Source organism: Setaria viridis, chromosome 2 (assembly GCF_005286985.2).
Source record: "Setaria viridis chromosome 2, Setaria_viridis_v4.0, whole genome shotgun sequence".
Classification (NCBI taxonomy): domain Eukaryota; kingdom Viridiplantae; phylum Streptophyta; class Magnoliopsida; order Poales; family Poaceae; genus Setaria; species Setaria viridis.
In genome coordinates this window covers 35,804,144-35,830,446 of record NC_048264.2, presented here as the reverse complement: position 1 = coordinate 35,830,446, position 26,303 = coordinate 35,804,144, and the positions used below count along the sequence as shown (strand labels likewise).

Genomic DNA, 26,303 nt, shown 5'->3' with positions numbered 1-26,303 from the left:
GATGGTTGTTTGGTGTTGGCTGGTTAGTTTGACCCGAGAGCCGCTTGTGCAAGATGTTTGGATCCGTTGACTAATTTTTATTGGGATTACATCAAAATATTTGATACCAATTAAAAAGATTAAATATGAACTAATTATAAAACTAATTGCATAAATAAGAATTAATTCGCGAGGTGAATCTATTAAGCCTAATTAATTCACACATGTGCTAATCATGAACTAATTGGGCTTAATAGATTCGTTTCGCGAATTAGCCCAATACAATTAGTTTTATCATAGATTATATTTGATACTTTCAATTAATGTGCAAACATCTGATATGTCAGGGATTAAAGTTTAATCCGGATATCCAAATACCTAAACACCTCAAGTTGGTGGTGCCTTGTTTACTCGATGACAAACGGGTGCGCGGGAGATGTAGGTAGGCCACTTGCTAACCTGCTCATGGGGGTCTCGTGCCCCACGATCGAGCAACCACGAGATTGTTAGGACTCGAGCCCGTAGCTAGCCACATGACACGGTCTAAACCCTGTTTGATGGAGGATAAGCTGGAGTGGCGATATCCTTTTGATGAATCCGTGCGACGGCTTCACGCCACACGTACGCCTAGTCGCCTGCGATGGTGAAGCTCTTCTTTTGGGCTGGCGCACACGCACGCAGGATTCCCTCCACTGCCATAGCACGCGGCCACGCGCTGACGCGCACGCTGGACACGGCAACTGCAGAACTGCTCGTTCTGCTTCTGCCCCAGCGACGTAAGGACATCGACCACCTCTTGCTCACGGGCCACGGCTCTCTCCTTCCGATTTCCGAAGCTAGATTACTACAGAATCAGAAATTCAGAATCAATCCTCCGCATCCTCTTAGGACATTTACGCAGACCTCAATTTAGTTTCCTCGCAAGTTATAGGTGTGTTTGGTTGCTTATATCATTTGATTCATGTATGAAATGGTTCAAAATAATAATGATCCTTTTATTTAGCTGGGTGAATTGTGTCAACCCATCCAAGACGAAGTCATCCCACCTAATACATTATTCTACTAATTATTCTACTAATTAGAACTAATTAGAGTGGACTTACAAGCAAATTAGTTAAACCTCACCATCCAGAACCATCCATATATGAGTGATGCATGCAACCAAATACACCCTATGTGATCAACATCAGATTCAATTGCTCTCGAAAGGAAGCTGCAGCCGAAACGGCACAAGGAAAAATGGCTTCGTTGCAGTGCCCGTATTACAGAACGTTGTGAGAATTAGTCATAAGCATGTGTCTAACCTATTACCTATCACGGCATCATATACTACTACACACCTTGCCACATTGCTTCCTGACATCCTCCCGTCGCTTCCGACTGATGATTCTGAGTATTGCTAGAAAAAGAAACCCAAACCAGCCATCTAACTGTAACATCCCACAAAAAAAAATGATGGATTACACTGCATCCAAAAGGGCAAATCTTTCTGGTGGTCATCCAAAAATATCAGGTCGCGCTCGCTTTACCCTGATCATAAGCAAAATAATGCAAGTTAGCTTAGTGAATTGCTAGACCCCAGTTTAAGGTACAAGGTCAACCACGTACCTGCTTGAGCTTCTGTTGGAAGAGAGCCTCAACTTCTCTTCGAAGGGCATCAACTTCCCCAGCGAACTCCTTTTGATCTTCAGGTGTCAAGTCCTCCAACTGCACCCCTAGTCTGAGCAGTACACCCCCGAGGTCATAGAACTCAAAGTCATCCGCATCAGTTGAGGAAAGTTTCAGTAGACTCTTAATGGCCAACAAAACCTGCACAGGAAGGATCAGTCAATTTACTAGGTAGGTGCCGCGAGCTAGTTTTTCTGGATGGTGTAAATCTCATGTAAAGTGCAGTAGCCACTCCCATCTCTGAACAACCAAACACGTTGCAAGTCGTGACCAAGACCTTTCAAATCAGAACTTTAGATATGCATGACTGCTTGAGCCAAAAATTAATGGAGGAGGATGGCATGACAAACTAAGAAAATAAGTTGTGTGCATAAGCTGGTAAAAAAGGTACTAGTGTAGTAACTAGTAACATATGCATCTATGGCAATAACTCAAAAATTACATATCCATATACTCAATGACAAGATTATTTTTTTGCATCACCAAAAATGCATATCCAAGCATGTACTGCCACGATTCCTTTCTTCTAAAAAATGAAAAACGTTTTTAGGGAAAATGACAACATCATTATGCAAAAATAAAAATTGTCATGAAAAATGCTGACTATACTGCTAAATAGTGGTAACAACAAGTATGTTGAGGATACTAGGAACTGGAGGCGAATCCAATCTTACCTTTTCATGGAGATCTAGGTCAAACCTTGACAACATATCAATTATTGACTTCAGGAAAAGGCGGTCACTTAAGAAAGGAAGTTGTGGGTTTCCAGAATTTAGCTGAAAGTCAGCCAGATCTGTCACTAAAAACACTGCCTTCTTCTGTAGCCTAACATCAATACTGTTGCTCACCAATATGTGCTGCAAAACAGGCAAAGTTGTCAGATGTGAGCCAATTGTGCCCATATTTTGAAGTAAGAAAATGTCATTACCTGCAACATTGCACTCCCATTTTCTGAACGGAATGCCTCTTGACCATTTACATTGTTTCTGATCAAAGCAGATATAGCATATAATGCTTTTGCAGCTTCTTCTGAAGATGTAGAATAGCCCATCTTCACTAACCTTGCCAAAGCTCCATAACCGAGGATCTAGCCAAGGGAGAAGGGGTCAGCATTAGGCTATTAGCACAGCTAAACGTATCATCGGGGCATATTGCATAACTAGAGTAGAAAGCAATGATCAATTCAAAAGTACTTGAACTGTGCTCAAAGCAGAAACACGTGGGAAAGAATTGTTAATAACAAATCCACTTATCACATTACAGAAAAAAATTAAAATGGGAAAGCATTCACATTCATAATCATGAAATGCTATGCTACAGAGGGTACCACTTTCAAGCACATGTAATTAAGTTATGAGGATATATTACAGTAACACTGGTTTTTGCCAAATTTTGCCTAAGTGTGGCAAGCAAATTGCTTGCTACACCTTAGGCAAGCTTTGGCAAAAGAACGTGCCTATGACAAGTGGGCAAAGTGTGGCAAGCCGCACTTGTTCGCCTAAGAAACTATGGCGTGGCAAAGTTTGGCAACCAACCATCAGAATCTGCAATGCTAAACAAGAAAAAAAATGTACTTGCAAAACTTGCACAGGATAGTGAATAATGATGCACATTCCCTGACTACAAAAGGCACACAGAGGGATCAGAATGCTCATTCTTGCATGATGAATGCCATTACCTGGTTTTGTACATGCGCATTATTCTGACTGGCTGTACCAAGGACCCAAGCAGAGGTGGTCCGTATTTCTTCATTTGCATTATTAAGCTCTTGAATCACAGGAAGGAGGCCCCCAAGTTTGTCAAGATCTGAGCATATGAAAGAACAACAGAGTTTCAAAAAATCTTAGAAAATATTACACTAACAAATATCAAATAGCACAAAAGAGTTCACATGCTGCCATGCGCAATTTCTTTTCTGGAAGACATATTTGCAAGTTATAGTTGCATGGTTATACAGGTTTATGCTGACGGGTTTTCAGAAATGCAAGTGAGCACTTCAAAGAATGCTTTTGTATTTTTGCAAAGTTGTGATCTGTACATACACGTCAAGCATGGTGGATTTTAGGAATAAAACCAATACAGTGGCTACATTATGTCAGCGTCCTAGACTCTAAGGTGATAAGTTAAATGTCTCAGTTTTCTGTCGATATAAGCAGATATTTTGGTTGATATACAGAGCAATAAGTAGCATAAAGATGAGCTGAAAAGAAGATCAGATTTACCATTAGCATTGTCAATGGGCTCAACAAGAACTAAAAGTTCCTGCAACGCGCGTTGGCGATCCTCCAGAGAAATGGAAGAATTTTTTAAGTCAGCAATTGCAATTTTCATTAAGTCAGCATCGGATGGCATCTTTAACTTCTCCATCAACTCCTGCAACAAATATATAAAAAGTTCAGTGTACAACCATGTTTTAAGCTTTGCTTTTACATCTTAGTAGAGAAGAACCAGCTAACTCACTACTGACAGAACACATACGACAATAGATTGCATGCCCACCTTGTCTGGCAACAATAAGAACTAGAAACAGAATCTTTTATCCTCTATTTGGCTAATAATAGTTACAACAAATGTGTGGAGTAAAATTCAGACATTGTGAAGCCTACAACTAACAAGAACATGCTAATAGCTTGGGGCCACTCCAGGAAAAGGGATGTCAGAAGAATCAGCTAATACAACAGATCAGTAAGAGATCAAGTTTGTTCACTAATGTGTTGGTAGCCCAAATGACAGCAAATGCAAAGCATGTCCCCAGCTCCAACAACGAAAGTACTAATTCACCTGCTAGAGGTATGTGCTGTACAGTACAGCAGAGCGCTCCAGATAAACACTAGTAATCTAGAAGCAGACATGCCGAACTCTTATATATGTATATTGCCCAAGTGATACAAATGACTAGCAAAACAAATAAGATGAAGCAATAACACACCACAAAGCTGATAATATTATCAGAACTCAGAATACTGAAGCAGTGGAGCAGCATTTCTCACCTTGATCTCCTGGCGCCGCTTAAGCAGCTCATCTGCAGACAACTTCTGCACATCAGCCGCCTCCTCTTTCAGCTTCTCCGGATCAGAATTTCCTGCCCCACCAAGACCAGATAGAATTCAGCAAAGTACATAGATGTCTTTTATAGGCTCAAACCCAACCAAACAAATGCAGCATCAACTCAACGCAAAGTACCACAGAACGATTTGCTCCACTAACGGGACCTTTTCGTGTCCAATTTAAAATTTCCAAAGCAAATCGAAAGATTGTACAGCAGAATTTAGCGGGGTATGGGCTTCCCGTACCGATCGCCCACTGCAGCATGCTGTCGAGGGAGCCGAAGCCACCCGCGAACTCGTCCTCCTCCACCGACCCGCCTCCAGCAGTATCCCCCTCCGCAACCAGCTCCCCCTTGTCCTTCCCGGTCGCCCACTGCCTCCCGGCCCCCAGGGCCGACTTGATCTCCCCATCTCCCTCCGCCACCGCCACCGCCGCCGGCAAGAGCAGCGGGAGGAGAACGGAAACGGAGAGGGAAACCGCAAGGAGGAGGTGGGGGGTGGGTCGCTTCGACGAGTGTGCCCTTGCCTTCGCCATGGCTCGAGAGAGAGATAGAGAGAGAGAGAGAGATCGATGCTTCGAGAGGAGCAGAACAGCGGAGTGGGGAGGGAAAAGGAATTGGCTATCGAATTTTCGAAATCTTGGGGGGTGGTTCCTGAATTTATAGTTTCGGGAACTTATTTTTCGGTTACATGTATGGACTTTTTAGTATTTTGGTTGCGATCCGTTTTCCATTTTGAGGAGTACCTATCTGTAAATTTAAAGATTAACACGGATAACTTTGGAGAGGTTATGGCATGTGGGCCCGGAGATCCGGTGTTCGGGCGCCTCCCATTGGTCGGGTGACATCACTGCCGGAGATCTAGGCCGTTCGTTCGTAGTACTAGATGAAGCATTACTGTGACGCCGCCTGACAAATCGTTAAGGCCAGCCCAATTCTAAACGCTGGCCCGCACCGGAACCGGCCCACTTGTGAGTCCCCAAGTGTCGAGTCCGACCGAACACGAAACAAATACAGTAGGCCCATACGCTCCATCCCCCCATATGTGCAGCCCAAATTTAAACGCTGGGCCGCACAGAATCAAGGCCCAACGTGCCATCCTCCGCCGACGTTGGCCATGACGACAACGACCTCGGCGCCGCTTTGTTCGCTTGCTGAGCCACCCGGTTCCTCCCTGGTAACTCTCAGCTCGCGTGGTCAGCACCAGCGAAACGACAGGACGATCCGGAGTGTTAGCAGCGGCCGAATGATCCATGGAAGCACGTCAGTCACTAGCTTAAAGTCCTCACCCACCCGCGCCCACCAGTCACCAGTCATCGCCACCGCGCGGCAGGAGGAGCAGCAGCCAGTCGTCGGCAGAGGCATGGCGCCGCTCAGCAGCTCCGGCGTGCTCCGGCGACTCCGAGCGCAAGCCACGCCGCGGCTGCTCACCGTCTTGCTCGCCGTTGTCGTCGGCGTCGCGCCAAGGAGCGCCTCCGCGATCACCAGGCGTGACTTCCCGGAGGGGTTCGTCTTCGGCGCTGGGTCCTCGGCTTTCCAGGTACCCGTACTGCCGAGCGCCGTGTATCCATACTCCGATTCTGCGTGCGTGAAATCGAGGACTCGAAGAAGGATTTCACTACGTATACAATTCGTGGATGTTCGCGATGCTGTTCTTCTGAATTTGGTCATTTTGTGATGCTTTTCTTCATAGGTTTCTGGAGGAAATATATAATATCCAGTGGGAAGTTTTTATAATTTCTGAAAAAAAGATCAGACATGTAGACGAGGTAATGATATGTAAAGCATATAAAATTTCAAAGACGCAACTTAACGATATGAAATCGACAACCTACGGAGAGAAAATATTTTTAAAAAATACACAGCACTTTCTGTCCTTTTCTTTACTTTTGTCGAACAAAGTTAGTCTGTGAGAATTTCGCAAAAAAAAAAAAATAGTTAGTCTGTGAGAAGGGAGTTCCCATCCGGTTTCTTTTTAATATAAACCAGTCGTTATAACTAGCATTTTTTTTTATGCTAGCACATGGTTGGAAGGGGCCATGTACTGATTTTAATTCAGAGTTTACTGATTTTTTTATGTGATTCGACTACAACTGTCATAAAATTTGACACTAGTTGGCTACCAAAAGAAAACATTACCAAAGATTTCTAGATATGTCAGCGAAAGAATATTGTCACTGGTACAATTACGAATCAAATGAAATTTGGTCACATTTGCCTGACCCACGGTATGGCGACATTTGGCTCTACTAACCAAACAGCCCCTAGCGAGTGCTTATCACTTTCATGTAGAATGGGTCAACTAGTCCTATATAAAAAAGAAACTTTCACTTTCCTGGAATTTTGTGCTGAAGAGCTAAAATTTGAACATATTAGGTGGAAGGAGCTGCTGCAGAGGATGGAAGGGCACCCAGCATTTGGGACACCTTCACCCATGAAGGTACAGACGATTTCTTCAGATAACAAACAGTACACTTTGAATAATTGCAAGGTTTGTGTTGAGCTTCAAATCATGCTCACGGATTGAATGTTTTGAAATTTGTCTGTGAATGATAGGTTACTCGTACGATGGATCCACCGCTGATGTTTCGGCAGATCAGTATCACCACTACAAGGTTTTGTATTGTGCGTGTACAGTAAAAACTCAGACATATTGCAATCTTTAAGAAAGCGAATTTTCGATTCTGATTCGATGCCAGGAAGACGTAAAGCTTATGCATGCGATGGGTTTAGACGCGTACAGATTCTCGATTGCTTGGCCCAGGCTTATTCCCGGTAGGTACAAATAGAGCAGCAATATTTTTCCTTTTTTTTTCTTCCAAAAAATGCAGCACAAAATATATTCCGGAAAATTTCTGATGCCACATTGTGTAGATGGAAGAGGAGAGATCAACGCAAAAGGCTTGGAATACTACAACAATCTCGTAGACGAACTGATACTGCACGGTATAGGCTTGCTCTTAAAAAGTTGTGGCAATGCAAACACTCCTCCTGTCGTAGAACTGAACTACTGACCCCAACGTTGACTTGCTGTTCTGACCCTTCTTTTTTCTTTTCTGTAAAAAGAAAGATTTGCTTTTCTGTCAGTTCTGATTAATCCTGCTCCATTTCCTGTCATGTTCGTAGGGATTCAGCCTCATGCCACCATCTACCATTTTGATCTTCCTCAGGTACTTCAGGATGAATACGGTGGACTCCTCAGCCCCAGATTCATGTAAGTACCGAGAAGCCTGATTTGACACAATGTGGAAAAAACAGTGCACATTTTTTGCGCGTTCTCGGGAAAAAGGGGCCAATGTTCAGGCTTCCTGAAACAAACCTGGCCATCACCAGGTTCAGATCATGCTTGAGCTGAAAGTTGCTTCTAACATGTGTTGCAGAGAAGATTACACTGCATTTGCAGAAGTCTGCTTCAAGCACTTCGGGGACAGGGTGAAGCACTGGGTCACCCTCAACGAGCCCAACATAGAGCCCATCGGCAGCTACGACCAAGGCTCCCAGCCGCCACGCCGCTGCTCCTATCCGTTCGGCAAGAACTGCACCGGCGGCGACTCGTCGACGGAGCCGTACATCGCCGCGCACCACCTCCTGCTCGCTCACGCCTCTGCAGTGTCCTTATACAGGAACAAGTACCAGGTAGGTATCTCTCTTCAGGCACGCTTTATTTCATTGTCTGAACTGTCAGTCCGTCGGCTTCTATCTTCAGCTTCTTCTTCAGTCTCACTGCGCTCCCGCTGTGACTGCAGGGAATGTTAGAGTATATTTGGTAGTTGGATATACTTATCGTAGACTTCCATATATATCCGGGGGAGTCTTGCCCCCCAAATCTTATACTCAATATATACCAACCAAGGTCTCAATGCAATACAATCTATTTATTATACATAATCTATTCTCCTACATGAACTCCGACACATGCCAAGAATGGCTGGATAAAACGAGTGATATGATACTGATACCTGAACATTGAACATTTGAACTGATTGTTATACAGCCCATTCAGGGAGGCCAGATAGGGATCACTCTCCTGGGCTGGTGGCACGAGCCTGCCACCAACACGTCAGAGGACGCAGCTGCTGCGTCGAGGATGAACGACTTCCACATCGGATGGTCGGTACTACTTCTACCACTGAACTGCTGTTACCTATTCCTGTCAGCATTACAGTTACAGGTTTACAGCAATTTGTTACACGGTTACGGCATTACAGCAGAAATCACCAGCATGTGAAAGTGAAACAGGTTCATGCATCCGTTGGTGTACGGGGACTACCCGCCGGTGATGCGGAGCAGGGTGGGCGACCGGCTGCCGCGTCTTTCCGCGGAGGAGTCGGCGAGAGCGCGCGGGTCCTTCGACTTCGTCGGCTTCAACCACTACCTCATCCTACGGGTCCGATCGTCCGCGGAGGAGGAGGAATTGAAGGACTACTACGTCGATGCGGGCGTTCAGAGTAACGAGTCCTGAACCACACTGTCCAGTTGATGCACACATGTAGATGTAGTAGTCTCAGTATCCGTGTTGGTTCTGAGTCTGACGATTTGTGCTCTCCTCATGCAGATCCACTCCTGGCCATCACGGAGGTACGGAGTAGTAGTGTAGTAGTACATCTCAAGGAGTGGCGTAACGAAAATTTCGAGCAGATGTAGCACAGTGTTTGTAACAGATTTCTTCATGTGGCAACGACACCGACACTGACGCTGACATGTGCATAGGGCCGCGTCGAGTCTCCTCCATGGGCGCTGGGGAAGCTGCTGGAGCACCTGAAGGTGAACTACGGCAACCCTCCCGTCGTCATCCATGAAAATGGTAGGTGCTGGAACACGCACATTGAAAAGAAATTGTTCTGAAGATAGGTTACGCTACACTGTCTGTGACCGGACGAGCTGTTGGTGTTGTTGCACGGTTCAGGACTAGGAGACTCCCCCGAATCGCGAGGCCCGATCGAGTACGACGACGAGTACAGGTCCGAGTTCCTGCAGAACTACCTGGAGGTGCTCTACCAGTCCATACGGTACGTGCACCTCGTTCCCCATCCTTCATTTCGTTGCGAATTCAGACGCGTCCTTGTTCTTTGCCTAATTTGCTGAGAGACTGCTCATCAATCGTGGCGGAGCATTAATTTCTGCAGGAACGGGTCGGACGCGCGGGGTTACTTCGTGTGGTCGTTCCTGGACGTGTTCGAGTTCATCTTCGCCTACAGGCTGCGCTTCGGCCTGTGCGGCGTCGACATGCGCGCCGCGGCGCGGACGCGGTACGCGCGGAGCTCCGCGCGCTGGTACGCCGGCTTCCTCCGCGGCGGCGAGCTCCGGCCGCCGGCTCGCTCCGACAGGGCGTACTACGTCGCGTGACGAGTTAAATGATTTAGAGATCGAGGGGTCCATTCGACTGTTCGAGAATAAGAAGAGATCGTGTAGGCATGTACCATGTCCATGTCTGATGTCCGAAGTGTTAAGCAAAACGTGTTGGTGCACGACTACTCAGGTGTAGCGCACGACAATCCTGGTTGAGGTATGATGCAAGGTAAGGATAAGGTTCCAAGACATAAGAGTCCTAGAGTATTGTAACGTCCTTGTAACAGATCAGGAGATAGATAGAGATAGGATGGTTTAACCGTATGCTTGAAAGACGAGCTGCTCCATGTAATTGTGACAGTCTCCGGCACTATATAAATACAAAACCATGAGATGTGAGTTTGCTAACCACGTTTACCAAATTGTCTTAGTAATCAGAGCCATCTTTATCTAAGAACCGTCGACTGTCATGGCGATATCCTCTTCCTCGACGACAGCATTAGCGCCACTTGGCCCCCCAAGTCACCGAGAAGCTTACCAGAGATAATTACATCTTGTGGAAGGCGCAAGTTCTCCTACCTATCAGGTAGGCACAGGTGATCGGAATTCTAGAGGGATCCGTCAAAGTCCCATCTGAGTTTCTGGAGATCGTCTGGGAAGACAAGTCCAAGTAAATTATTAGCAACCCAGCGTACTCCTCATGGCTGGTGCAAGACCAGCAGATCCTTGCCTTCCTGTTCAATTCAGTCACAAAAGATGTGCTTGGATAGGTAGCAACTCTCTGTTCATCTGCAGAAGTTTGGGCAGCACTGGAGAATATATTCTCCGCCCAATTCAGAGCAAGAGTAAGGCATCTACGGATGCAGTTGTCAACTCTCAATAACGGAAGTATGATGATTTCAGTTTACTTCAACAAGATGAAAGCGATCGCCGATGAGCTTGCCGGTGCTGGAAGAAAAGTCGAAGACGACGAGATGATATCCTTCATCCTTACTGGCTTGAATAGTGAGTATAATCCCATTGTTACTTCTATCATGGGCCATACTGATCCAATTCCCTTGAGCGAGTTGTATGCTCAGGTGATGGTGTATGAAACAAGGATGGAGATGCTGCGTGATAATTCTGGTGGTCAGCACACCTTGTCTGCAAATGTTGCATCGCGAGGCCGTGGGGGTAATGACAACCCACGTGACTGAGAGAATTTTGGCTGTGGCCGTGGAGCAGGTCGAGGTGGCAGAAATTATGGTGGTGATGATAGCCGTCAAGCATTCAGGAGTGGCGGTCAGGGCCAGGGAAACAGCAAGCCAAAGTGCCAAATATGTGACTGGCCAAATCATACAGCAAAGGAGTGTTGGTACAGGTATGATGATGATAATCAAGCAAACAACAATAAGACGTCCAACTCTGGCCCTGCTGCAGCCTATGGGATTGATACAAATTGGTATGCTGATAGTGGAGCCTCAGATCACATTACCTCAAATCTGGAGAAATTAACTGTGCAAGAAAAATACGGTGGTCGAGATCAAGTATACTCGGCAAGCGGCCAAGGTATGAGGATTAATAATATTAGTCATTCTATTTTGCAAACCCCTTTCCGTGATATTTTCTTAAGAAATATTCTTCATGTTCCAAACTCACATAAAACCTTGCTTCCGTTCATCGCCTTGCTCTTGACAACAATGTTCTTTTTGAATTTCATCCCAACTTTTTCCTTATCAAGGATCGGGCAACGAGGAAAATTCTTCATCGGGGAAGATGTGAAGGGGGTCTCTATCCTTTGGTGCCGTACAAGTCAAGTGGCGTCCCAAATAAAGAAGTCCTAGCCGTGAGCAGACCGACGACATAACGGTGGCATAGTCGTTTAGGACATCCTACTTTCCCTATAGTTTCTTGTGTTCTTAGAGATCATAATCTACCTTTTGTTAACAATAATACTATCGAGTCAGTGTGTGATTCCTATCAAAGAGCTAAAAGTCATCAGTTACCTTATTCTATGTCTGAGAATTCAGCTCCTGCTCTACTTGCTTTGATCCACTCTGATGTGTGGGGGCGCCCCCACATCTGTTGGGAGGTTTACCTACTATGTCAATTTTATTGATGATTTCAGTCTCTACACCTGGATTTATCTTCTTAAAAACAAATCAGATGTGTTCGATGTATTTCTAGATTTTCAAAAACTAGTTGAGAGACAATTTGATAAGAAAATTCTTTCTATGCAAACAGACTGGAGAGGTGAATATGAAAAGCTGAATTCCTTCTTTCAAAAGACTGGGATAACTCATCGTGTTTCCTGTCCTCATGCACATCAACAGAATGGAGCCGCTGAAAGAAAACATCGTCATATAGTAGAAGTTGGACATTTAAAATGCGTTCTTACATGGTGTTCTTGAAGAAGAGGTGTATATGAGATAGCCGACAGATTTTGAGGATACAAAGTGTCCTGATTTTGTGTGCAGACTGGACAAGACGTCATATGGCTTGAAACAAGCTCCTCGAGCCTGGTATGCTCGGCGCATTTCAAAATCGTGTGATCTTGGGTTTAAGGCTTCAAAATCAGATACTTCGCTATTTATCTACTCAAAATGAGGTGTCACAATCTCATGCTTATATATGTGGATGATATCATTGTAACCAACTCGCGCCTGAGGCTGTGACAGTGTTACTAAAGGATTTGAAAGAGGAGTTTGCCCTCAAAGATCTCGGAAGTCTAAACTGTTTTCTTGGTATAGAAGTTCAGCCGATGCAAGGAGGTATTCAATTGTGTCAAGAAAAATATGCAAGAGATATTTTGACGAGAGTTGGTATGTTAAATTGCAAAGAATCACCAACTCTTTTGTCCTCAGCTGAAAGGATGTCAAGAGAAGATGGAGAACTTCTGTCGCCTGGTGACTCAACTCGATACCGAAGCATAGTAGGAGCATTGCAATATTTAACTCTGACTCGACCAGATATAGCATTTGCTGTAAACATAGTTTGTCAATTCCTGCATGCGCCAACAACAACTCGTTGGAGTGCAGCAAAGAGGATTTTAAGATATGTTAAAGGGACGATCAGAATGGTGTTGAGTATTAAAGCTTCAGACTCTGTTACGATCAGTGCATTCTCTGATGTAGACTGGGCAGGATGCGTTGATGATCGTCGGTCGATAGGAGGGTTTGCTGTCTTCTTTGGACCAAACGTGATTTCCTGGAGTGCCAGGAAATAGCCTACGGTGTCAAGATCTAGTACAGAAGCTGAGTACAAATCTCTTGCCAATGCTACTGCTGAATTAATTTGGGTAGAGACGTCGCTAAGAGAATTGGGAGTAAAATTTCAAATTCCTCGTTTATGGTGTGATAAACCTTGGAGCAACATATCTTTTAGCAAATCCAGTGTTTCATGCAAGAGTTAAGCACATTGAGATTGCTTTTCACTTTGTGCGAGAAAGGATTACAAAGAAACAGTTGGAGATTTGGTTTATACCCTCAGGAGATCAACTACTAGATGGTTTTACAAAAGCGCTAGCTACATAGAAATTTGAGATGCTGAGACACAATCTTAACATGGTTAAGAAACCGGATTAAGATTGAGAGGGACTGTTAAGCAAAACATGTTGGTGCAGGACTACTTAGGTGTAGCGCACGGCAATCCTGGTTGAGGTATGACGCAAGGCAAGGATAAGGTGCACGGATCTATTTAGTTCCAAGAGATAAGAGTCCTAGAGTATTGTAACATCCTTGTAACAGATTATGAGATAGATAGAGATAGGATGGTTTAACCGTATGCTTGAAAGACAAGCTGTGATCTATCTCCATGTAATTGTGACAATATCCGGTACTATATAAACACGGAACCGTGGGATGTGAGTTTGCTAACCACGTTTACAAATTGTCTTACACTTTTACACGAAGCTCCAAATCGCTGGCTAGTCATCAGTGAAGTCACGGTTTATGTCGCCGACCACTTAATTCATATCCTCGTTGAAAAACCAGGGGAGCTAGACAGTATGCACACATTCTCGTGGGCGTAGCAGAGCAGAGGGTGGAAAATCTGCGCGCCTCCTTCTAGATGCAGGCTGAATGTCCCGATCAGAAAACGATGGATCCGGATCGGACATGGTTGTCGATTTGAGTTGAGCTTCTCTGCCGCGTAGGCCGTGTCACAGTCAGCCACAGCGCAATGTAACACCACCGCGTCCACTCTAGCCGGCTGCCTGGCTGCTAGCCACACACGCCCGCGCACCCGCACCTAGCCCAAGCGGAGCCCTGTGCTCGCGTCGCAACTCAGAAGCTCCCCCCCGTGGCGCCCGGCGCCTCGGACGTCAGAGACGACGTCCGCAGGGGGACGAGGGGAACTGGCCAATTTTCCACCGAGGACGGCCGGCCCGGCCCACGCAGCGTATAAAAAAGCCTCTCCGCCCGCGCTGCCGGACGGCCGGCCACAGATAAGCTACAGAGTAGAGAGACGAGACCCGTAAGTGGAGGCCGGCGGCGCGCGCTTGGACTGAACGCGATGGGGAAGGCGGTCGGCTGCGGTGTCGTCCTCCTCCTCCTGGCCGCCGTGCTTGTGCAGGCGGCGCTCGCGGAGGCGGTCACCCGGGCCGACTTCCCGCCGGGGTTCGTCTTCGGCGTCGGCTCCTCGGCCTACCAGGTACGCTGCGTCGCGCACACGCTCCCCATCGCCTCTCATGACCGATCGTGCACTCTGTTGATCCGGCTTCCATGGCGGATGTGTGCTGGTGTTTACTACTAGTCCAGGGCAGGGAGAGATTTTATTTTGGGTTTGCATGCTCTAGCAATTTTGATGTCAAAGCTTGCCAAGCTAGTGCCTTGCGCAGATGGTCAATTTGTTACTCCCTCCTCCATTCCAAATTGTACGTTTTGACTTTTCTAAATTTGTAAATATTATTATGCATCTAGATATACATAGATGCATAATAATATCTATAAATAAAAAAAGCTAAAATGATCTACAATTAGAAACGGTGGGAGTAATATTCTAGCTAGTGCGGTTGTCCTAATTAATCTGAACAAAAATCAACGCCGATAACGATTGAATTATTGTAGTTTGGGCATGCGCAGTGCGCACATTTGACTATCGCTTTTTCTTAGCATGCATACACGACACCAGTGAAATGACGTAGTTTGGGGTAAGCACGTACGTAGGTTCGACGCCAGTATCCTCACAGTAACGTATCGAAATAAATCTGTACATTAGTACTGTCATGCTACGCAGAGAACTCACCTTCTATGCGCCTCCTTTTGTTCACGCTATGTAGAGAACTCACCTTCCATGCGCCTCCTTTTGTTCACGCTATGTAGAGAACTCACCTTCCATGCGCCTCCTTTTGTTCCGATTTAAAGTTAGTTCGGGATAAAAGTTTCACCAACCGGAGCTAATGCTCGATCACTGGCTGGAAGCTCACCGACCGAGATCTTTTATCCCGGTTGCAAATGCTAGTGGAAAAAAAAAGCCCTGAGAGGCCTTTTATCCCGGTTTGAAACACCAACCGGGATAAAAGATCCCCTTTTATCCCGATTGATGTTACCAACCGAGATAAAAGGGTCGATGACCTTTTATTCCGGTTTGTAATACCAACCGGGATAAAAGGGAGTCTTTCCTTTTGTTCCGATTTAAAGTTAGTTCGGGATAAAAGGTTCACCAACCGGAGCTAATGCTCAGTCACTGGCGGGGAGCTCACCAACCGAGACCTTTTATCTCGGTTGCAAATGCTAGTGGAAAAAAAAAAGGCTCTGAGAGGCCTTTTATCCCAGTTTGAAACACCAACCGGGATAAAAGACCCCCCTTTTATCCCGGTTGATGTTACCAACCGAGATAAAAGGGTCGAGGACCTTTTATTCCGATTTGTAATACCAACCGGGATAAAAGTGGATCTTTGAGATGGTGTTTCAAATTGGGATAAAAGGGTCCCCCACGGGGTGGCTGAAAGAGGACTAAATCTCTCGAACCCTTTTATCCCGGTTTGTAATACCAACCGGTATTAAAGGGGGGTCTTTTATCCCGGTTGGTGTTTTCAACCGGGATAAAAGGATCCCTCACGAGTTAATACAAAAGGATTGCATCCCCCTATATAGTCAGATGTGCTGTAGGTGGGAAGCTACCCGCGAGGCTAGAGGTCGTGGATTCGAATCTCACACACCGCGCACGCGCGTATTTCACGTGAAAAAATTGCATGACTTGTGACTTGCGACGTGTGGGGGCCTCCAGGGATACCCTAGGATTTTCTTTTGCAGCGCCTGGCTTGGCGACCCTTTTTATCTTGGGTCTTTAGTCCTGGTTGAGTAACTCGGGATAAAAAAACCCCTTTTATCTTGATTGGTTTATCCCGGATGGATTTTTAGAAAATTTGCTCCCTATCAACCGGATTGAAGGCGAGTTTTCTACCAGCATCCAGTCTTAAAATATTTCGTGCACGAGTATTTCGAGTGCACGGGCAAACTTGCCCCAACCAAAAGAGAAAAAATTGCCAAGCTGCAAAATTTTCCTTTCATGTTCAAATTTTCAAAAAAAAAAGATGGTGTGGTTTTACCATTTCTCCAATTCACTACCGATACGAGCTCCCCGTGTGCGACCTCGAGCTGATTAGTTACCTGGACTAGGTGCTGGGCCTGGCTTGCTACGTGCAAAAAGCGTCGTGGAGCCTGGACGAGCACATGGGCAGCATGTCAGGGAGAGAAAGCGGTGCATGCAACCAATCAATTTCTCTTGTTGGCCTGGCTGCGTTGAAACGCAAACCAATCAGCCCGCTAGCGCACCTCGGGAGCCTGGCCAACGGGGGCCTGCATAACCTGTGCGAGTCAGGCTGCGACCGGAAGGAAACCAATCAAGTGGGTCTGACCGTTTCAGTTTATTCAACCGGCTTATCAGCCACCAAATAGTATTTTTCTCTTATAACAAATCAGCTGTTTCAGCTTTTCAGCCGACTTATAAGCTGAAGCGAACAGGCGAACAGACCCTTATATTTTTCTGCTGCATGCTCTCCCTCGGTCTAGACCACACACACATCTCTTTCCGACTTCCCCTTTCTCCCTACTACTATTACATCATCCTGTCACTGTCTTCTTTGGACTGCCTCCATGCCAAGTAAAAACTCTCGGTGCTTCCGTCCGAAGTGAGAGAACCTTTCCGAAGTCACGCAAAGTAACCGGGAAAAGAAAACGTCGTGGACATGAAGATCGATAATAATCCTGGAGACCTTTCGTCCCTGCCTTTTTTCTTGATTTCCACTCCTGCACCAGGGGCTTCAATTATTCGTGTTCTTTTTTTTTAAGATAGTTCAATTCGTGTTCTGAACCAGCACGCCACCCGAGCACGCAAACAAAGATGATTAAAGGGGTGTTTGGATCCTCATGTTAAACTTTAGTTCCTGTCACATCGAATGTTTAGATGTTTAAATAATAATTAGGAGTATTAAACATAGATTATTTACAAAATCATTGCACAGATGGAGACTAAACGGCGAGACGAATCTATTAAACCTAATTAGTCCATGATTTGACAATGTGTTGCTACAGTAACCATTTGCTAATGATGGATTAATTACACTTAATTGATTTGTCTCACTGTTTAGCCTGTATATGTGTAATTAGTTTTATAATTAATTCATATTTAGTCTTTCTAATTAGCTTTCGAATATTCGATATGATATGGACTAAACTGCAAGATACAGCACCCCCTGAACTATATACTTTGCTCCTTCGTTTTTATCGACCAAAGCAGCCGGCAGCTGAAGTCCCTTCACTCCATCTCTTAGTCCCATCCTTATAATAACTATGCCGATTGCAACGCTTGCATCTTGTGCAACAAGAAGAGCCCATGCTCCTTCTAGAAGCGTAGATTTTTGCTGAACTCTGACCGGGACATGTGTCTGTCTGCTCTCCGTTGGTAGAATCAGTACTCCACCTGTCATCTAGCAGGTCACCACTCACCACCACCACATGCAGCCGTGCTTCCACAGGAAACAAGGCACTGGCCACAGCTGTTGGTGGTTGCTGCTCTTGGAGTTTACCCAGAAGGACATGTTTGTCCATGAATTTCAACAAGCGATATGTCATTTTGGCACAGTTTTCTTTTCTTTTTCTTTTTGCTCCCCCATACTCAGCTAGATGCCACTGGATTGCTGGTTAGTCTTGTGGCTACTATCTCTGCCTGGCAGTTTTTGTTGAACTGTCTTGATCTGTGCAATTTGCGATGAAGTCATGCCACTTGAAAGACTTCGGCGTAGATGGACTGGAGTTCTGATGCTGGAAGAGTCGCATTGGGTTACGGGGTTCTCACTTCTCACCAGTCACTATTTTGGCTTAAGTAAGGAGTTTGAAATTGATCTTGTTTTTAGTAATATGGTATTGTTCTGACGGAAAACTATCAATTGTATAACAGTAGAGTACAGGGAAGTGTCCAGGGTTGGAAGAGTAGTGCGTTGAGTACAGCAAAAATCGATTGTCAACTCATACAAAATGTCTAAAAGCCTATTTTTATTTCACCTAAAAAACTAGTGAATGTTTACTGAGCTGGTCACCTCATTTGTTTAGGTTGAAGGTGCAGTTGCAGAGGATGGAAGGAAGCCTAGCATATGGGACACATTCACACATGGAGGTTAGTTTGATCTTTTGGTGGTCAGTTATTCTGAATCTATTATGTACACTTCGGCTTCTTAATGCTAACAAGAGGTTTGCTAAATTTTCCCAGGCTATTCTGTTGACAATGCGACAGGTGACGTAACTGCAGATCAGTATCACAAGTACAAGGTAAGTTGTCAAGCAACGTAACAGTGCTGCTAAAATGATATATATTCTTTTCATATAGAAAAGCGTTAGACTAACAGAGATGGATATTTTACGTTTTGATGACAGGAAGATGTAAAGATTTTGCATGAGATGGGTGTCGATGCATACAGGATGTCAATTGCCTGGCCTCGACTTATTCCTGGTAGGGCCTTACATTCAGTATCGAAGCCACTGAACCGCTTGAATACTAGAAAGTGTGGTTCGGGAAATTTGGCATGTGTTTCTTTTATGTGCTCCACTTTTTCTTTTTTGAAAATTCTGGCCTGACTGCTTTGGTTGCTAAATTTTTCAATTGTTACTCTATTAGATGGTCGTGGAGCTATCAATCCAAAGGGACTGGAGTACTACAACAATCTAATAGATGAACTCCTTAGTTACGGTATTTACCTTCGAGTCTTTTACCAATCTGATCTATTACTAAATTATCCAATTCTGGCAATATATATGATGCAATATTCTCTGTGTATGTAGGAATACAGCCTCATGTAACGATCTATCATTTTGATTTTCCTCAGGCTCTTCAAGATGAGTACAACGGACTGCTTAGTCCTAGATTCATGTACTTTTCTTATTGCCTCCTAACTCTTAACCTTACTTTTATTTCAAAAAAAAACTCTTAACCTTACTGCCACGACATCCATGAGAGGTGAAGTGACATTGGCCTTTGGGTTATGTGCCTTGATGCAGAGAGGACTTCACAGCGTATGCAGATGTGTGCTTCAAGAACTTCGGCGACAGAGTGAAGTACTGGAGCACTGTCAACGAGCCTAACATCGAACCAATTGGTGGATACGACCAAGGAATGCTACCGCCACGGCGATGCTCATTCCCCTTTGGCTTATTCGCTTGTGAGGAAGGCAACTCCACCACGGAGCCATACGTAGTAGCACACCACCTTCTGCTTGCACATGCCTCAGCAGTGTCCCTATATAGAGAGAAGTACCAGGTTTGAGCTGTTGCCATATCCTTTCAGAGCCGAACTGCCATTGTTTCAGGACAAAGCATTTTTGCAGACATGATATTTTGTTTTGTTTTGTTTTGTTCCTCTCTGATCAGGCTGAGCAAGGAGGACGGATTGGTCTTACTTTGCTTGGTTGGTGGTATGAGCCCGCCACGGAAACTCCTGATGATGTAGCAGCAGCTGCAAGGATGAATGACTTCCACATTGGATGGTTAGATCCACTCTGGATCTCAAGTCTCATGCAAACAACTATATCGTGTAACTGCATGTAAAATATGTGCTCATCATATAGGTTCATGCATCCTATGGTGTATGGAGACTACCCTCCTGTGATGAGGAAGAATGTTGGAGCCAGGCTACCGTCCTTCACCGATGAAGAGAGGAAAAGAGTGAAAGGATCTTTTGATTTTGTCGGATTTAACCACTACGTTGCCGTCTACGTGAAAGCTGATCTTAGCCGACTGGATCAGAAATTGAGAGATTATATGTGTGATGCAGCAGTGGCATACGACAGTAAGAATCTTAGGACCTTGATTTTCTCATGCATCAGAATACAATGGAGAATGCATTAACCTAGCTAGTTCAATTTTTGCAGTGCCATTCCTCAAGTCAAATAACCAGTTTCCGTTCGGGTTGACGAACGATTTTATGAAATCGACCCCCTGGGCTCTGAAGAAAATGCTGAATCATCTCCAAGTGAAATACAAGAACCCTGCTGTGATGATCCACGAAAATGGTAATTTGGGACACGATGATACCCTGAAATACTGTGCTAAGAAATGGGCAACGTTTCACTATACTCATATTTCACATTCATCTCGGTCACACCAGGAGCTGCTGGACAACCTGATCCATCCGGAGCAAACACCTATGACGATGAGTTCAGGACTCAGTTCTTGCAGGATTACATCGAAGCCACACTTCATTCCATCAGGTACCGATACATCAATATCACTCAACTCTGCAAGTGACGGTCATGAAACCTTCTGAAACTGATACGACAGAGCATGAAACTATCTGAAATCGATGCCATATTTGCTCTGAAATCTTATCACTCTCTTGCACACAGGAACGGATCAAATGTGCAGGGTTACTTCGTGTGGTCATTCCTGGACGTGTTCGAGTACCTATTCGGCTACCGCGTCCGGTTCGGTGTCTATGGTGTCGAATTCAACTCGCCGGCAAGGACAAGATATCAGAGGCATTCGGCGAAGTGGTACTCCAGCTTCCTCCATGGAGGCGAGCTCAGGCCGGTGGCTCTGCCTAACGGAGCTTACTCCCAGTGATCAGCACACTCCAGCTTGACAGGATCGGAGTTCATATTGATGAGCACCCTCTAGGCTCTTGCCGTCCGTTCAAAAAAAAATGAGCACCCTCTAGGTGGAAAGAACTTAGCCCGTGTATGCACGGATAGTTGGGTGGCATAACAGTCCTTTCATAGTTTCATATGCTGGGTAAATGCATGCGGGACGAGTTGAATAAGATGATCTTTGAGTACGGTCTAGGTACATGTTTCTTTGGGTTTTAGGATGGCAGCAGGGTCTTGGTACATGTTTTCTTTGACTGATTTGCAGTTGTACACAAAAAAAGGAGGTAATTAAAGTGTTGGCATAAGAAACTACAAATTTCCTTGCTATTCCCTTCTCTGTCCTAAATTACTATTCATTTTAGCTTTTTTAGGTACATATGTTTTACTAGATGCATAGCAAAAGCTATGTATTTAGAAAATCAAAACAAATAGTAATTTGGGATGGAGGGAGTAGTTTGCATATGGACTTAAATTTATATGAAAGATACAGGGATTTGAAGTATCATCTATACGCTATACTCTTGCATTGCATATTTGCATACCTCGCTCGTTTCATACATATGATTGTCACGACAAGTATAAGGGCAGAGGCACAATCACATTTTGACCATGATTCATAAACACCAAACAATTGCGTTTTTCCAGTGGAATGCATAATGCATTATATACTATGCTATAAATAAAAGACAGCATGTATTCAAGATACTTCGGTCCAAAATCCTAAATTCAAAGCACAAGATATCCTCCAATTAATCCATGAAAAAAAAGGAAATCTACACTGTTTAAGATTTAAAGTTGCAGTATCTAGGCTAGATGATTTCCATGAAAAAAAAAGGAAATCTCACTTGTAGTTCACACAGCTGTCCATGCTCAATGATTTCCAGCTTAAGTTTCTTCCTCTCTTCATACAGGGCAGGTTGCTCTTCCTTCACCATCAGGGTATTGCAATCGGCCTTCCTGCTTAGAGCATCGGCTACTACGTTGGCTTTACCGGGGTGGTAGTAAATCTCCAACTCGTAATCCTTGATTAGCTCCAGCCATCTCCTTTGCCTCATGTTCAGCTTGGACTGTATGAAGAAGTACTTTAAGTTCTAGTGGTCAGCGTAGATCTCACACTTGTTGCTGATCAGGTAGTGCCTCCAAATCTTGAGAGCATGCACTACGGTTACTAATTCCAGATCGTGTGTCGGATAGTTCTCCTCATGCTTCTTTAACTGTCTAGACGCATAGGCCACGACCTTTCCTTCCTGCATCAACACACATCCTAACCCTTGCTTGGAAGCGTCGCAGTACACCACAAAGTCCTTCTTGATATCCAGTAAGGTTAGTACTGGGTTGGTGGTAAGTCTCGACTTAAGCTCCTGAAAGCTCTTCTCGCAAGCTTCAGACCACACAAACTTCACATTATTCTTCAGTAGCTCAGTCATGGGTTTGGCTTTCTTGGAAAAGTTCTCAATAAACCTCCGGTAGTATCCTGCCAATCCAAGGAAGCTCCTGATCTCTATCATGTTGCAAGGCTGCTCCCACTCTGTGACTACTTCAATCTTAGCGGGGTCAACGGCTACACCCTTTGTTGACAACACGTGCCCTAGGAAGGCAACTTCCTCCATCCATAACTCACACTTGCTGAACTTAGTGTAAAGTTGGTGTTGTCGTAACCTCTCTAGCACGATCCGAAGGTGCTCCTTGTGCTCTTCTGCTATCTTTGAGTAGATCAGAATATCGTCAATGAATACTACCACAAACTTGTCCAACTCCTCCATAAAGATCTTATTCATCTGGTTCATGAAATATACTGGTGCATTGGTCAAGCTGAAAGATACCACTGCGAACTCAAACAATCCATATCAGGTGGTCTTGGATATGCCACTTTCTCGAATCTTCATTTGGTGCTATCCTAACCTCAAGTCAATCTTGGAGAAGTACTTAGCTTTTCTAAGCCGGTCAAGCAAATCGTCAATCCGTGGCAACGGGTACTTATTCTTGATGGTCATGGAGTCGGTAATCCACACACATTCTCATTGACCTATCTTTCTTTCTCACAAATAGAATAAGCGAACCCCAAGGTGAAGCACTCGATAGGATAAATCCTTGCTCTAGCAACTTCTTCAATTGCTTCTTTAGTTCATCCAGTTCGTCGATCGAAATCTGGTACAGCCTCTGTGCTACCGGTCCTACGTCAGGTATCAGCTCAATCACAAACTTCACATCCCAATCTGAGGGTAGTTTTGTAAGCTCTTCTAGAAACACGTCTGGGAACTCACACACCACAGGTACCTCTCTGATAGTCTTGGGATTCATGTTGCATAGCATCGGGGCTGTCTTGGGATATAACGACTCAAACTATACTTGAACTCTGCTTGGATGTTCCAACCTGACAAATCGGGGGTTACACGAGACCAGTCCCTTATGCTTGGCCATCCAATCCATTCCCAAAATCACATCAATGCCTGAGGACTTTAGTACTGTCAGGTCTGCTAGGAACTGCTACTTTTCGATCATCAGCGGAATTGCCTTGCACTCTAGGGTGCTCCTTACTTCTCCGAAGTGAGAAATGGTTATAATAGGCCTTGGTCGAGGTGTAGTGGGGAGAGACTGTTCTTTCACAAACTTGGTTGAAACATAAGAAAACTTGGCACCACTATCGAACAAAACTTTAGGTTTGACTGAATCAACAAGGAACTCACCGAGGGAAACATTGTAACACCTCGGGTATTAATCTTAGGATTAGAGAACTTCATTAGTGCATAATGAGCATCATGTCATTGCATCAGTTTAAACTCCGATAAATTGACATCTATTGTTTAAATGCAACTATGTGAAGAAATTTCAGTTTTTGCAATATAACTTTGGCTCCTTTTATTTTATTTAAATACTTGATGGAAAATGACAAATTTACAAAATTTTTGCTTAATTTTTGGGTGAGCTGTGATAGTGATAAAAATTAAGTGAAGTCTTAATTTTGAACTATTTTCCTTTTCAAATTTTGTGCAAACCTATTGAGCTCTGCAGTGGTTTCAAGCTTCTATTTGTTCTTAATTTTATCTTTCCAATGGGTATTTTTGGGGGATTTTTGACCAGGTGCACCTTGCACTTTTGAAGGGGGAAGTTATTTTCAAAAATTGGCGTGGGCCCACTCGTCACCATTCATCTTCTCCCTCCTTCCATCCCTCTATTTTCCCTACCGCTACCCGCCACCACCCACCTCACCATCGACTCCTCCACTCCAACAAACAACCAAAACCGAGCTTTGGTGAGCTCCCGACCGTGATGCGCTCGCCGTTGAGTCAAACCATTCGAGTTGCCATGCTCAATCCCAAGCATGATGCCGGCCGTGCGCCTCCATTAGTCAAGGGCTAGGCCAGGGTTAGAGTCTTGAGGAGAAAAGAGGGGGAGAAGGTGTGCCAGGTCATGTGTAAGGCGAAGGGGTAGTCAATGGGGTGGGGAAGGTGCCACCGCGCCCGTGCTGGTGCGCCACCGCCACCGGTGTGCCGTCGCCGCCAGTCATGAGCTAGCTTGGGGAGTAAGACGGTGGGGGTGTTGGGTGTTAAGAAATTAGAAGTTCAGGGGGTTTTCCGTTAAGTGTTGGGTTTAAGTATGAAGGTGGAAAACTTCCAAGGACCTAAGTGCTAGATCTGGGGGTTTTAGTGTAAAAGGAAGGGCTGAGCTGAGGTTAAAGACTGTTTCCGAGGGCGTATCCACATAAGTAGTTGTTTTTTTAGTATTTAGTTTTTGTTTGAAGAGGTTGAAACTTTGGAAATCCATATAAAATCTTAGAAAGAAGATAAAAAAGCGAATAAAATTTTGTTGGATTCCCGATGCCCAAATTTACCTAGTAAAAATACTTATTCTTGTGAAATATGTGCTTTTATTGCTTATTAAAATGCATGTTGTTTAATCTCCTTATTTTAAAATAAATAATTCTTGTGCTCATAAAATCTTGATAAATTCAGAGTAATATAATCTAGTGTTTAGAACTATTATGGAAAGTTTGTAGCACTAAAATGATGATAGAACTCTAGTTGTAATCCCTTCTTAATATGTGCACTTTAACCATGTTTGATTTTTAATAAATTCTGTAGTAATCCAATCAAGCTAAACTTTTTGGAATAAATTTCTTGTGTTGGGAGAAAGCTCTTATAAATCATTCATGTCCATATACCAACAGAGGCTTCCTGAACATTTATCCATGTTGAGAGTTGGTTTGTTTATTAAAGATAATTGCTACTAGAATTACAGGCTAATAAATTTATTCTTTTATGCGCTTTATCAGCAGGACATTCATCTTTGAAAAGTTTGCTGGCAAAATCATTATGGTTACTTGCATGTGCCTTTTGTTTGGTCTCTAGTGAGTATTGCTATAATTGTAGCCCTAAGTATATTTCTTGTGTAGAGAGCAATATGCCGTTTGTTTGGTCTCTAGCGAGTATTGCTATAGTTGTAGCCCTAAGCATATTTCTTGTGTAGAGAGCAATGCATTTTTATGCTCTACTTGATCTCGTAATCTTGTATGATTGAGTTGCTGCACCCTCTAAACTCAACTTCTTGCAGGTGTCATCACCTTTCAATCAACTCATACATATAAATTTTCATGTAGATAACCCGCTAGTCGACGGTCTTTATGAATTGATCGCCGCGTTAGATAAAGAGCAGCTCGAAGACTCTCAAGTTGAAGCATCCGAAGACCTGAACCAGAGTTCAGAAGAGTCCAAGGCTAGTCTCGAGGGCAAGCACCGGAGCATGATCCCTAATTTCAAAACTATGCAATTATCTTAAATACATGTTTACTTTATGCATTAAGTTCCTATGAGTTGAATGGAACCTTAGTTGCATGATCCCTAGGACTCCCAAGTTCAAATACTAGTATGTGTAGGTCGATAGAAGTGCCATGCTTAATTAAGAACGATAGAAGTTGAGTGATTGCCTGTCGCTCGCGAGACATAGGACCTTTCGATACTTATGGCAAGTTACGTGAGAATGAATCACTAAACAAAGAAAAGTTTGAGACCAGGCGGAGATAGAAATGAATTGAAATTAGTGTTGTTGGTTGCGCTCAGTTTGTGTCGGTAAAACCTAGTACCTTATGGCGCGATCGTAGATTGAGCTCGTCCTGTTTCCTATTCGTGTGCTAGTCAGTAACTCACGGTTGGCCCGAGGAGGTACCGGTGGGGATTACCACTCAAGGGTCGTAGGAGTTCGCATCTGTCATCGCTCTTTAAGGGAACCATTTGCTATATGTGGCTCGACGGGGCATGCATGTGCCGT

The 26,303-nt window shown here is 44.4% G+C and overlaps 3 protein-coding genes and 1 non-coding gene across 6 annotated transcripts; 3 read left to right on the top strand and 1 right to left on the bottom strand.

The window, feature by feature from the left end:
- Positions 1 to 1,156: 1,156 nt before the first annotated feature.
- LOC117846212 (hsp70 nucleotide exchange factor FES1) lies at positions 1,157 to 5,333 on the bottom strand. Its single transcript, XM_034727338.2, has 8 exons — positions 4,941 to 5,333; positions 4,638 to 4,729; positions 3,870 to 4,020; positions 3,326 to 3,453; positions 2,576 to 2,734; positions 2,322 to 2,504; positions 1,588 to 1,788; positions 1,157 to 1,509 (listed from the first exon to the last, which is right to left on the bottom strand). Exons 1-8 carry the CDS (start codon positions 5,227 to 5,229, stop codon positions 1,489 to 1,491), a joined length of 1,224 nt encoding a protein of 407 aa, XP_034583229.1. The 5' UTR covers positions 5,230 to 5,333; the 3' UTR covers positions 1,157 to 1,488.
- A 462-nt stretch (positions 5,334 to 5,795) lies between these two features.
- Positions 5,796 to 10,393, top strand: LOC117846211 (probable inactive beta-glucosidase 33). Of its 3 annotated transcripts, none has more exons than XR_004638252.2 (13): positions 5,796 to 6,233; positions 7,070 to 7,133; positions 7,250 to 7,308; positions 7,393 to 7,468; positions 7,568 to 7,639; positions 7,820 to 7,907; positions 8,074 to 8,329; positions 8,688 to 8,807; positions 8,933 to 9,141; positions 9,249 to 9,271; positions 9,404 to 9,497; positions 9,600 to 9,702; positions 9,820 to 9,856. XR_004638252.2 is itself a non-coding variant. In XM_034727337.2 (13 exons), the coding sequence occupies exons 1-13, from the start codon at positions 5,811 to 5,813 to the stop codon at positions 10,037 to 10,039; spliced, it is 1,794 nt and encodes a 597-aa protein (XP_034583228.1). In that variant the 5' UTR covers positions 5,796 to 5,810; the 3' UTR covers positions 10,040 to 10,393. The 3 variants fall into 3 exon arrangements, 2 of the variants coding, with proteins under 2 accessions (XP_034583228.1, XP_034583227.1); XM_034727337.2 differs by having other exon boundaries at positions 8,697 to 8,803; positions 9,820 to 10,393; XM_034727336.2 differs by having other exon boundaries at positions 8,688 to 8,803; positions 9,820 to 10,393.
- A 545-nt stretch (positions 10,394 to 10,938) lies between these two features.
- Positions 10,939 to 11,077, top strand: LOC117846713 (small nucleolar RNA Z247). Its single transcript, XR_004638441.1, has one exon. It is a non-coding gene; the product is annotated as a small nucleolar RNA Z247 (small nucleolar RNA).
- A 3,315-nt stretch (positions 11,078 to 14,392) lies between these two features.
- Positions 14,393 to 21,365, top strand: LOC117845572 (beta-glucosidase 31). The gene is made up of 12 exons (XM_034726638.2): positions 14,393 to 14,611; positions 18,514 to 18,577; positions 18,671 to 18,729; positions 18,835 to 18,910; positions 19,076 to 19,147; positions 19,240 to 19,327; positions 19,456 to 19,714; positions 19,825 to 19,940; positions 20,022 to 20,242; positions 20,325 to 20,465; positions 20,561 to 20,663; positions 20,799 to 21,365. Exons 1-12 carry the CDS (start codon positions 14,474 to 14,476, stop codon positions 21,013 to 21,015), a joined length of 1,554 nt encoding a protein of 517 aa, XP_034582529.1. The 5' UTR covers positions 14,393 to 14,473; the 3' UTR covers positions 21,016 to 21,365.
- Positions 21,366 to 26,303: the final 4,938 nt, after the last annotated feature.